The sequence below is a fragment of the Hemiscyllium ocellatum genome, chromosome 17, assembly GCF_020745735.1.
Source record: "Hemiscyllium ocellatum isolate sHemOce1 chromosome 17, sHemOce1.pat.X.cur, whole genome shotgun sequence".
Classification (NCBI taxonomy): Eukaryota; Metazoa; Chordata; class Chondrichthyes; order Orectolobiformes; family Hemiscylliidae; genus Hemiscyllium; species Hemiscyllium ocellatum.
In genome coordinates this window covers 69,050,511-69,064,001 of record NC_083417.1, presented here as the reverse complement: position 1 = coordinate 69,064,001, position 13,491 = coordinate 69,050,511, and the positions used below count along the sequence as shown (strand labels likewise).

Below are 13,491 nucleotides of genomic sequence, written 5' to 3'. Positions count from 1 at the left end.
GATGAATGAATGAGTGTCATTATTTGCCTCCATTTTTCTAGGCTTGACATTCTTCCATTCATTGTCCTGTGTGAAATTGGAAAGGAGGAAGTTATATTGGGGTTGTTGGAGAAGCAAATTTGCAAAGTAACTGTGACTGTTCTTGATCAACAGGATAATTGGCTAATGATCTGGAGCAGAAAGTCTGTTTGATTTCCGATCCCATCCTGTCGGCTGTAGGAATCAGTAGTAGTCACCCTACTCCCTTCAGGAGCTAATTAAATTTTAATGAATACAAATCAGCTGTCAATGCCATTTTTTGTTTACTGGCCTCACTCTCTCACCTGTAAAGGTTTTTTTAATGTGAATTATCCCGCACTGCTTTACATCTACTTATACAATAGCTTGACTCAAAAGTGTAGTGATAAGACCTTCTCATAATCCAAAGTTGATATCTGAGTTTTTCTAGCATATATTATTCATCAATCTCTCCAGCAGTTGACCAAGTTTAAGATTGGATGAGGCTAAGCATGGTTTGAATTGTTAAGAAGTTTTATACCACAGTAAGGTGCACATAACTATGATCATTGTACCTTAGCTCACATTAACGTGAAAGTAATGAACATGCCAGCCATCCTACTTCATTGATTGAAACATCTTACTTGATTGAGACAGTTAAAAATCACACCAGATTTAGGTCCAACAGGTTTATTTTAAACCTCAAGCTTTTGGAGCCCCTACTCCTTCCTCAGACAGCTAGTGAGAGAGAATACATCGGACACAGGGCAGCACGGGTGGCACAGTGGTTAGCAATGCTGCCTCACAGCGCCAGAGACCTGGGTTCAATTCTCACCTCAGGCAACTGACTGTATGGAGTTTGCACATTCTTCCCGTGTCTGCGTGGGTTTCCTCTGGGTGCTCCGGTTTCCTCCCACAGTCCAAAAACGTGCAGGTTAGGTGAATTGGCCAGGATAAATTGCCTGTAGTGTTAGGTGAAGAGGTAAATGTAGGGGAATGGGTCTGGGTGGGTTGCTCTTTGGAATGTCGGTGTGGACTTGTTGGGCCAAAGGGCCTGTTTCCACACTGTAAGTAATCTAATTATCTAATCTAATCTTATAAGTACAAGGTCAAAGAGTTATGCAAATGTGTTGAACAAATCTAGGCGGCTGTTAAGTCTTTAATCAGTTAAATTGTTGTCGTTATCGTAGTGTTTGCTTGGTTTTACCAATGTATCTTAAAGGCAACATCGATCACAACACCATACAACCCTGTCATGGCAACCAGTGCAAGACATATCAAAGCATAGACATGATACTACCATTAGGCGTGGGAACACCACACACCACGCACATGGCAGGTAGTCATGTGACTCAGCCAACGTTTCTATCTCATTCGCTGCAGGCAAGGATTCCCTGAGGCATGGTATATTGGCGAAACCAAACAGACGGTATGACGACAGATGAATGGACACCATGCAATAATTGCCAGACAGGGGTGATCCATTCCCATGGGGGAGCACTTCAGCAGTCAAGGACATTCAGTCTCAGAGCTTTGGATAAATGTCCTCCAAGGCGGACTTCAGGGCACGCAACAGTGTAGAATTGACGAACAGAGGCTGATAGCCATGTTCGGTCCCAGGAGGATGGACTTGACCGGGATTGTGAATTCATATCATACTGCAGATGACCCCACTACACGATACACACACTTGCACTCACACACTTTCACAGCCAAAAAGGCCCTTGCACTTGTGCATGCACTCTCTTGAGTGCACACATTTTTGCACACATTCAGGTATGCTCTCACACACGCACACCTCTTCACACTCATTCACACTTCTTTTGAAGTGCTCACTGTGTCTCTTTCAAAAGCACTCTCACACACTCCCCCTCTGTCTCGCACAAGCGCATCCATGCATATGCACTCCCTCCCTCTTCCTCTCACAAACATGCATGCTCCCCCCCCCCCCCCAACACACAGACATATATGGTGTGAATTTGCATTTGCAGATACATTCTATTTTGTTCAAAATATGTACACAGTCAGTCATAAAACAAGTCTGACAGATACAAACAACTTGAAATATGGCCTTACAGCTAAAATACATTGTCTGACCTGAGGTCTGTCACCTTTATTCTGATAAAATCTGGAGTTATCATGGGGTCAGTGACTTGAAAGAAATTCTGGGATTTACATATTAATCAAATGAAATCTGTATCTCCATTCTAACTGATTAAAGACTTAATAGCTATCCAGGTTTGTTCAAAACATTTGCAAAAGTTGTATGAGCCTTTGATCTTTTACTTATACATTCTGTGTTTGATGTATTCTCTCTCACTAGCTACCTGAGGAAGGAGCAGGGGCTCTGAAAGCTTGTAGTTTCAAATAAACCTGTTGGACTATATTCCTGTCATGTGGTATTTTTGATTTTGTCAACCCCAGTCCAATACCTCCACATCTTGATTGATACAGACTAACTCCTCTCAATTCTTAGCTCCTAGGCAATGCATAAGATCTCTGCTTTGCAATTATTTGTCATCTAACTGTCTGTTTATTTTGCATAGCTTCACAAGTTTCTTCTCTCTTGGAAAATGCTGTGAAGTGTTGGGGCGGTAGGAGGAGGTGTCATTGAGTTGGTGTCTGGCATCGGCGAGGCAGAGGTCAATGTAACTTTAACTTTGCGCCCCTACTAGTTTGATGGTGAGGTTGGGGTTGGAGTGGTGGGTGGACAAGTTGAGGTGGTCAATGTCGCAACGGCATTCGGAGATAAAGAAGTTGAAGGAGGGTAAGAGATCAGCACGGGGTGTTCAAGAGGAAGGAGTAAGTTGGAGGCAGGAGAAAGGAGTCTTCAGAGAGTTGGTGGGAGTCGCCATTGAAAAGGTAAGCGTGGAGGTGGGGTAAGAAAAGTTCAATACCGCAAATGTTACAGAACTCGTTGACCCGGGGGTGTAATGGGATGAAGGTGAGACGTTTGCTGAAGACTCATTCTCTCCTAAGTCCTGGAGTGAGACTTGAACCTAGAACAGTTGTTATATCTCATTGTCAGTATGCAATACAGTATGTCAATACACCTTTAAGAAACATGCTCTTGATATCATTGCTGTACTATAGTATGCAGCCTGAGGGTGTAAAGATCTCCATCTTGGCTCTGATCTCTTAAACCATGATACTCTATGGAAAGCATGCCACTCTGTAACTTAATGGTTTAATACCATTTGTGGCACTGATGTGCCTGTTACCATAATATTTGTGCATAGTTGCTAGTTGTATTGAGGAATCCAAGATCTTTAGTACCATAATTACCATGGCTAGTTTCTTGTGCATCAATGGATAACGTACATCTTGCTACATCAAGGGATGTTGCTGACTTAGCAACATTAAAATGCCTGTCAGCTGACTGCCTATGCAGCATCCTGCTTCTAAAAGTTTTCAATTCTTATCCCTTTCTTTACAGGCACCGATTAAAGAGCTTTCCATCACGTGGGTAATGGTATCATTATGATCATAAAAACTAACAAATCATTTATTATTTGCTCTTTGGAGGTAAAATAACATCCAGTAACTTAATCATTGGAAATAATTTTTTAAAAAGTCATCAAAGTAGACTGAAGCCAAGTACTGCAATTCTGAAAAGAAAACAAATTCTGGAGATATTTCACAGGTCAAGCTTCTTCTTTGGAGCGAGAAGCAAATTGGATTTAATGGGCAGTGATAAAGCTACCTACAAAGATTTAACAGGCTTTTAATTGTGGAGACATCCTGTCGTTTCCTCTGCAGGAAATCTGGCACAGGAACATAAACAAAAGGGACCAGAAGTAGGCCATTTGGTCCCTCATGATGAATGATAGGACAAACCAGATCATGGCTGATCTGGCCCAGGCCCCAACTTCTCTTTTTGTGCTAGCTAGCATAGATGTCAACATACTTCCTCTTTAAAGTGGATGGTAGACCAGACCAGTCCTTGTGGCATTTTACAGGTTGTCTTTTCAATCTGAAAAAGACCATTTAATTCCAACTCTGTATCTGTGTTCTAATTAACCTTTAATCTATGTTAATAACATTACATCAATACGAAAACTCCTATCTTGTGAAATAACATTTCCTGAATGCCTTCTGAAAATCCAAGTACACTACATCCACCTTTTCCCCTTTATAAACTTGGCTTGTTACATACTCAAAGAGCAGTAAAAAGATCGTCAGATGTGATTTGCCTTTCACAAGACCATACTGATTCATTTTGATTGTATTAAGCTTTCACAAATGCTCTGCCATTATTTCCTAAATAATGGAATCTAGCATTTTCCCTACAACGTCTTTAAGTAAAGCAAAATACTACAATACTCAAAATCTGAAATAAAATGAAATGCTAGAGAAATTTCAGCAGGTTTGTGAAACCGACTCCTGTGTGGAGTTCAGTGCAAGTCTTCTTTGGAACTGATGTTAGATAGTAGGTTGACTGGCTGATGGTTTTCTGCTTTCTATCTCCCACCCTTGAACAGGAGTGTCACATTAGTAGTTTTCCAATCTTCTAGAATCCTCTGTGAATTCTAAAATGTTTTGATTAATTCCTTCACCATCTCTGCAGCCACTTGCTTTGATGCAGACTATCAGGTGCTGGTAGATTGTCTGCATTTTACCCTATTAGTTTGTCAAGTACTTTGTCCCTCTGAAACACCTGAACCTGAGGGGCACCAGTATCCTTGTGGGGAGGTTTGCTCGTGCTCCTTGGGGGGGATTAAACTAACTGTGCAGGAGCATGGGAACCTGAACTGCAGCTTTAGGGTGCAGGACCTGGAGTGTAGGGAGGTTAGGAACATGGCATCAATCTCGAAGGAGAGTGCCTGTAAACAGGAAGGTGGTTTGAAGTGTGTACACTTCAATGCGAGAAGTATACGAAATAAGGTAGGTGAACTTGCAGCATGGGTTGGTACCTGGGATTTCGATGTTATGGCTATTACGGAGACATGGGTAGAACAGGGACAAGATTGGCTGTTGCAGGTTCCAGGGTTTAAATATTTTAGTAGGGTTAGAGGTGGGGCTAAAAGAGGGGGAGGTGTGGCATTGCTTGTCAAAGGTAGTATTACAGCGGTGGAAAGGACTATTGGTGAAGACTCGCCATCTGAGGTAGTTTGGGCTGAGGTTAGAAATAGAAAAGGTGAGGTCACCCTGTTAGGAGTTTTCTACAGGCCTCCTAATAGTCCTAGAGACGTAGAAGAAAGGATTGCGAGGATAATTCAGGAGAAGAGTGAAAATAATAGGGTGGTTGTTATGGGGGACTTTAACTTTCCAGATATTGACTGGGAAAGCTATAGCTCGAGTACGTTAGATGAGTGGGTGATTGTCCAATGTGTGCAGGAGGGTTTCCTGACACAATATGTAGACAGGCCAACAAGAGGTGAGGCCATACTGGATTTGGTTCTGGGTAACGAACCAGGCCAGGTGTTAGAATTGGAGGTAGGTGAACACTTTGGGGACAGTGACCACAATTTGGTGACTTTTACTCTAGTGATGGAGAGGGATAAGTGTGCACGGCAGGGCAAGAGTTATAGCTGGGGGCAGGGAAATTTTGATGCGGTGAGGCATGACTTAGGTTGCGTGGCTTGGAAAAGTAGGCTTCAAGGGAAGGGCACAATCGATATGTGGAGCTTGTTCAAGGAGCAACTATTGAGTGTCCTTGATAAGTATGTACCTGTCAGGCAGGGAGGAAAGGGTCGTGTGAGGGAGCTGTGGTTTAATAAGGAATTGGAATCCCTTGTTAAAGGAAAGAGGGCGGCCTATGTAAAGATGAGGCGTGAAGGTTCAATTGGGGCGATTGAGAGTTATAAGGTAGCCAGGAAGGATCTAAAGAGAGAGCTAAGAGCAGCAAGGAGAGGACATGAAAAGTCCTTGGTTGGTAGGATGAGGGAAAGCCCAAAGGCTTTCTATAGGTATGTCAGGAATAAAAGAATGACTAGGGTAGGAATAGGTCCAGTCAAGGATAGTAGTGGGAAGTTGCGTGTGGAGGCTGAAGAGATTGGGGAGACACTGAATGAATACTTTTCGTCAGTGTTCACTCAGGAACAGGACATCGTTACCGATCTGAATATTGAGTCACAATTAATTAGAATGGATGGCTTTGAGGTATGTAGGGAGGAGATGTTGGAAATTCTGGAAAGGGTGAAAATAGATAAGTTCCCTGGGCCTGATGGCATTTATCCTAGGATTCTCTGGGAAGCAAGGGAGGAGATTGCAGAGCCATTGGCCTTGATTTTTATGTCCTCGTTGTCTACAGGAATAGTGCCAGAAGACTGGAGGATAGCAAATGTGGTTCCCTTGTTCAAGAAGGGAGTAGGGATAACCCTAATAACTATAGGCCGGTGAGTCTCACTTCTGTTGTGGGCAAAGTCTTAAACTTGTAAGGGATAGGATTTATGAACATCTGGATAGGAACAATGTGATCAAGGATAGTCAGCATGGCTTTGTGAAGGGCAGGTCGTGCCTCACAAACCTTATTGAATTCTTTGAGAAGGTGACTAAGGAGGTGGACGAGGGTAAAGCGGTAGATGTGGTGTATATGGATTTTAGTAGGGTGTTTGATAAGGTTTCCCATGGTAGGCTACTGCAAAAAATACGGAGGTATGGCATTGAGGGTGCGTTGGAGGTTTGGATTAGGAATTGGCTGGCTGGAAGAAGACATAGGGTAGTAGTTGATGGTAAAGGTTCATCTTGGAGTGCAGTTACTAGCGGTGTTCCGCAAGGATCTGTTTTGGGACCATTGCTGTTTGTCATTTTTATAAATGACCTGGAGGAAGGGCTAGAAGGTTGGGTGAGCAAGTTTGCGGATGATGTGAAAGTCAGTGGAGTTGTTGACAGTGAGGAAGGATGTGGCAGGTTACAGCGGGATATAGATAAGCTGCAGAGCTGGGCAGAAAGGTGGCAAATGGAGTTCAATGAAGGTAAGTGTGAGGTGATTCACTTTGGTAAGAGTAACAAGAAGATGGGGTACTGGGCTAATGGTTGGATACTTAGTAGTGAGGATGAGCAGAGGGATCTTGGTGTCCATGTACACAGATCTCTGAAAGTTGCCTCCCAGGTAAATAGTGCTGTGAAGAAGGCATATGGCGTACTGGCTTTTATTGGTAGAGGAATTGAGTTCCGGAGTCCTGAGGTCATGTTGCAGTTGTATAAGACTCTGGTGCGGCCGCATCTGGAGTATTGTGTGCAGTTTTGGTCGCCATACCATAGGAAGGATGTGGAGGCACTGGAACGGGTGCAGAGGAGGTTTACCAGGATGTTGCCTGGTATGGTAGGAAGATCGTATGAGGAAAGGCTGAGGCACTTGGGGCTGTTCTCATTGGAGAAAAGAAGGTTTGGGGTGACATGATAGAGGTGTACAAGATGATTAGGGGTTTAGATAGGGTTGACCATGAGAACCTTTTTCCACGTATGGAGTCAGCTATTACGAGGAGGCATAGCTTTAAATTAAGGGGAGGTAGGTATAGGACAGACGTTAGAGGTAGATTCTTGACTCAGCGAGTCATGAGTTCATGGAATGCCCTGCCAGTAACAGTGGTGGACTCTCCCTCTTTATGGGCATTTAAACGGGCATTGGATAGACATACGGAGGATAATGGGCTAGTGTAGGTTAGGTGGGCTTGGGTCGGTGCAACATCGAGGGCCAAAGGGCCTGTACTGCGCTGTATATTTCTATGTTCTAAGACTGTTATACAATCTTTCCTCTCATTATGACCTTGCTTCTCTGTTATCTTTTGGGTGGGTCATTTTTCAAGTTTAATTAAACTTTGTAACAGCTCTTGTACATTGGAGAATGTCTATTGTAATCCCACTTTTATTGTAAAAAAAAAAGAGATGGTAAACAGATGATAGACCTTCAGTCTGGTGTTAGTAGTAGGGAAATGCCAGGCTCCATTATAAAAGATTTAATATTAGAGCACTTGGAAAACAGTGGAAAGATTGGATCAAATTTGCACGGATGTCCGAGGGGGGAAATCATATTTGATTACTTCTATCATTTATCTGCGTGACATTCCAAATAAATAAGGGCAAATCATCTGTGATGAGTTCGGGATGCAGGGTGATTGTTTCATTTCCAGTGGGCAATGTTGGCAGTTCCTTCATAATCCATGCTTTGTGTCTTCTAAGGATCTTGGAAGATCATGGCTATGAATTCTGAGACTCTGTTTCTGATTCCACCGATGTTGCTGCTCAGTATTTTCAGCATTTTCTGTTTCTATTTAGTATAGATGTGTGCACCTTTTTTTTAAACGAAGATCCTGATGGTATTTTTCACAATTGTGAAATATGGTAATTGAGAAGTATATAACAGGTAGTAATTGAACTTGAGATCTTCATGAACTGAGAAAGAGTGTGCCTTTACTGCTCATGTTCAAGTTTCAAAGATAATAGTTTTGAAGTCAACTAATTGTCTCCACTTGTGGTTTGTTGACAGCTAGAATGGTACAATACTTATGACTTCCATCTGTGAGATTTCTAATTTAACTTCTCATTCTGATACATGGGAGAAAAACAGGTGACTTCTTTCTTCAATCCAATTTTATTTATTTTAATGTGGAATGTGAGGGAAGTAGTCAAAGGGATTTCAGTTATTTCACTTTAAAATTGTACTTATTATTGATTCAGCTACCATCGGAGGTGACTAGTCTAGTGTAATAGACTATTATATTAAATTCAGTGCATCTGAGAGCACTCTCTGTGATCTTTATCCACAGTTGTAATCAAAAGTATCCAGGAAAACTTATGTTTTATTTGCACCTTTTGCTTCAGTGGGTGTCCTGCAGTGTTCTGCATTTATTGCTCATTTCTAATTGCCCAGAGGGCAATTAAGAAGTCAACCACATTGCTGTGGGTCTGGAACCAGTGTAGGCTTTTCGGGATTTTGTGAGCTGAGGGGTGGGAACAGGGTACAGCTGCTGCATTTGCAGATCAATGTAAGTTGGCTGCCTCTTCGAGCAGGGTAACATGCCAGAATAACCTCGCACACTTATAGTCATAATAATAGTAATCCCTACAGTGTGGAAACAGGCCATTTAGCCCAACAAGCCCATACTGACCCTCCGAAGAGTATCCGACCCAGATCCATTCCTCTGTTAGTCTACATTCCCCCTGACTAATGAACCGAGCCTAAACATCCCTGAACACTATGGGACAATTTAGCATGACCAATTCACTTAACCTGCACATCTTTGGACTGTGGGGAGGAAACTGGAGCACCTGGAGGAAACCCATGCAGATAGTGTGCAAACTCCACACACACAGTTGCTGGAATCGAACCCAAGTTCTAGTGCTGTGAGGCAGCAGTGCTAACCACTGAGTTATTGTGCAGTCCATATCTGTACACACGTACCAGTTTTTCTGAATAGCATTAATAAAGCAATCAGTGTGCAGCACTTCCATTTGAGGGTATTGTATGGGATTAAAATTTAAATGAAGTATTTATGAGAGGGTACTACTTCATCTCAGTTTTGGGTCGGTTAACTCAGTTGGCTGATTTGTAATGCAGAGTGATGCCAACAATGTATGTTCACTTCCTGTATCTGCTAAGGTCCCACTTTCACCACCTTGTTTGAGACACAGTGACCCTCAGGTTAAACCACCAGTCGTGTCTCTTTATTGAAAGAGCAGCCCTATAGTCCTTTACTCCATGTGGGGAAAGGTCCTTCAACCTAAAAGATTTTGGGAACTATTGTACTACACAATGCCTCAAGTCAACAAATAATGATAAAGTTACTTTGTTTCTTGGCAGCAACGTGACGTTTCTGAAAACCAACCAAATGGCATAAGTTGAAGGGATCTAACTAAAGGAATGGCAAACAAAGTGGACAGACAACATGGTGAGAATTTGGCTGCAGAGCAGCAGAATTCTAGCAACCAAACAAAAAGCGTGGACTGGACTGTCATTGCCCTCACCTGCCAGTACAAGGATAGTATTTATGCTTTTCAAAGAGGTAAGTGGGGCTGGATGGGCATAAAAATCTGTATCCCTACTTAATCACATTTAGAGGTCAATGTTGTAATGTTAATCAAGTTATTTTTCTTGACTTGCAAGGTGCCCACTGTGAATTGAATTTGATTATTCCACAGTACTATATGTAGAAATGTAAGGTTAAGTGTGGTGTTGCTGGTGAATGGAATGCTTTCACAGTTAGTGTTATCATCAACAACTCTCAAGTCAGATATAGCATGGTTTGTGAATGTTGATGCACGTACAAAGCACCTATCTACTTTTCTAGACATTCTATAGCTAACTATTTGTTCTTATGTCATATTTAAAATTCTAGTTCTCCACTGCTCATCCAAGCTAAAACGTTTTCTCACTGAGATACCTTCACTTTTGCCTTTGGGCATACAAACTACCTGACTTCCCATCCATGGTGATTTTCAACTTCCACTTTCAATTCTTCCTGCTTTTACTGCTCTTCTTCATCCTTTAATTTCTCACTCCATAAATGTACCCAACTTAAATTCATGGCCATATCCCTGACCTTGACTGCTCACAGCCCATTGCTACTTGTGTCAATCACAGTTAAGGCTATCTCTGATCATTTCCTTGTGTAACATTTTGTTTTGTTCTCTCATGGGATGTGGCTATTGCTAACAGGGCCAGCATTAATTGCCCATTCTAGTTTTCTTTGTGTAAATGGTGATGAACTGCCTTCTTGAACAGCTGCAATCTATTTGGTGTACATATACCCACAGTGGCTTTAAGGAGGGAGTTCCAGACTGTTGGCACAATGACACTGAAGGAATGGTGATATATTTCCAAGTCTGGTTGTGCATGGTTTGGAGAATTTTCAGGAAGTAATGTTTCTGTGTATTTGACCACCTTTGTAATTGTAATTCTAATTGCAATGGTGATGGGTTTAGAAGGTGCTGTCTAAAGAATCTTGGTGAACTTCTCCAGTGTACCTTATAGGCTTAATAATAAGGTCCGAGGGAGTATTGCTGAACAAAGAGACCTTGAGTGCCGGTTCATAGCTCCTTGAAAGTGGAATTGCCAGTAGATAGGAAAGTGAAGAAGGCGTTTGGTATGTTTCCTTTATTGGTCAGAGTATTGAGTACAGGAGTTGGGAGGTCATGTTGAGGCTGTACAGGACATTAGATAGGCCACTTTTGCAATGTCACATGCAATTCTGGTCTCTTTCCTATTGGAAAGATGTTGTGAAATTTGAAAGGGTTCAGAAAAGATTTACAAGGATGTTGCCAGGGTTGGAGGATTTGAGCTATAGGGAGAGGCTGAACAGGCTGGGGCTGTTTTTCCTGTAGCGTCGGAGGCTGAGGGGTGACCTTATAGAGGTTTACAAAATTTATGAGGGGAATGGATAGGATAAATAGACAAAGGCTTTTCCCTGGGGTCGGGGAGTCCAGAACTAGAGGGTATAGGTTTAGGGTGAGAATGGAAAGATATAAAAGGGACCTAAGGGGCAACTTTTTCACGCAGAGGGTGGTACGTATATGGAATGAGCTGCCAGAGGAAGTGGTGGACGCTGGTACAATTGCAACATTTAAGAGGCATTTTGATGGATATATGAATAGGAAGGATTTGGAGGGAAATGGGCCGGGTGCTGGCAAGTGGGAGTAGATTGGGTTGGGATATCTGGTTGGCATGGACGGGTTGGTCCGAAGGGTCTGTTTCCATGCTGTACATCCCTATGACTTGAAATCCCCATCCTAGGGAAAAGACACCAACTATTCAGCATACTCATACTCATGGTTTTATTAAAATTCTTTAACTGCTCAACCTCCTGTGCTTCAGTGAGGGAAGTCCAAGCCGATCCAGACTTTCTTTATAACTCAAACCTTACATATCTGGCAATATCCTGGTGAACCTTTCCAGCTTAATAATATCTTTCTGGTAACTGGGCAACCAGAACAGGCCTCATCAATATCTTGTATAACATCAAAATGATTTCCTAACTCCTGTACTCAAAAGGACTAAGCAATGAATGCAAGTGTACTAAACACTTTTTAATGGCCCCATCTATATCTGATACAAACATCTAAGAATAATATACCTGAACCCCTAGGTCCCTCTGTTCTACAACACTATCCAAGGCCCTATCATTAATTGTGTAAGTCCCGCCCCTGTTGATGAACCAAAATGCAATGCCTGCCACCTTTCAGCCCATTGACCCATTTGATCAAGATCCCTTTGTAAACTTAATAGACAGTGAAAGTTTTCTTTTTGTGATCAATTTTGGTGCCATCTGCAGACTTACTAACCATGCCTTCTATATTCTCATCTAAATGATTTATATAAATGACAAACAAAAGAGAACCCAGAACCAATCTCTGTTGGAAAGCAACCCTCTACCACCTCCCTGTTTCCTGCTGTTGTATCCAGTTGGCAAGCTCACTCTGAATCCCATGTGACTTAACGTTACTAATTAATCTATCATGGAATCTTGTCAAAGGTGTTACTTTGTCCAAGTAAATAATGTCTACTACTCTGCCTTCACCAATCTTTCATCTGAGGCTGGAATTGAACTTGGGAGCCTAGCGCTTTGAGGTAGCAGTGCTAACTACTGACCCACCATGCTGCTCTTAAATTTGTTAGTGTTTTCCCCTTAAATGGTAATTTTTTTGCAAATTGTCTGATAAGATGCAAAGCTTTGACAAAATTGTCGTTTTTCAGCAATAAGTAAATGGCAATGAAGAAGTGGAGGAGAAGTAGAAAGGAAACCAGTTGAGAATAGAATCTGAAATAACACCACAGAGGCCGGTATTCTGTCACCAACTCATACTTAATTTACACGTGGAAAGTCCTTGACAATGACCTGTCTTCCTCAGAGCCAGTTCATAGAGTGAACAGAACCTCTGACACTCCTGTTTATATCTGTCAGACAGGGCTTCCTGATTGGGGCTGTTAATCAGGTCCAATCAGGAACTCTCACTCTGTGAGGTCGACCTGGCTGACTTTGTTACTATCAATACAGAGTCTCTTGTTGACCTCTGCCTTGGTTATGTAGAAGAGATGGGAAGTGTATAGATGGCAAAGTGGTGAGTGGAGCTAATGGGAGGGAGAATCAGTTATGCAACAGGTCATGAAAAGAACTGAAAGAGCAAGGAAAGTGAGTAAATGCGGTTGTGATTTGAACGGAACAAGTGATGACTTGAGCCAAATTTATTGCAGTCACCATCAACAACCTGCAGTTTTAAGCAATTCTTTTACCCTTCTGCTCCACACCACAACAATCACCGGTTGCATTCAAAATGAAAGATGATGACAATATAAAAATGCAGAAACAAAGTTAGAGAAGTGGAAAGTGAGACACATATGCAAGGGGCAACTGGAACATAAAGACTATGAGCAAAAAAAAAGAACGACCAGTTCTTATTTAAACCAAACATGAAAAATTTATTTGCCTAACATGTTTCTTCATACATAACAAACTGAGAATTGCTTTGTCACACTTTTAAGCTTCCTTTCGATAAAAATACTATTTTTAACCTGTTGTTTGGGTGTAAGCAGTAATGACAAAGCTATATGTAATT

General features: G+C 42.0%; 1 protein-coding gene across 2 annotated transcripts in view; it reads left to right on the top strand.

Moving 5' to 3' along the window:
* The window catches only part of LOC132824028 (L-fucose kinase), a 363,536-nt gene that overhangs the window by 18,707 nt on the left and 331,338 nt on the right, over positions 1-13,491 (top strand). For both annotated transcript variants that reach the window (XM_060838278.1, XM_060838277.1), the window contains exon 2: positions 9,743-9,944. In XM_060838278.1, the coding sequence (XP_060694261.1) occupies positions 9,803-9,944 (142 nt within the window). In that variant the 5' untranslated portion in view covers positions 9,743-9,802. The remainder of the gene's footprint in view (positions 1-9,742; positions 9,945-13,491) is intronic.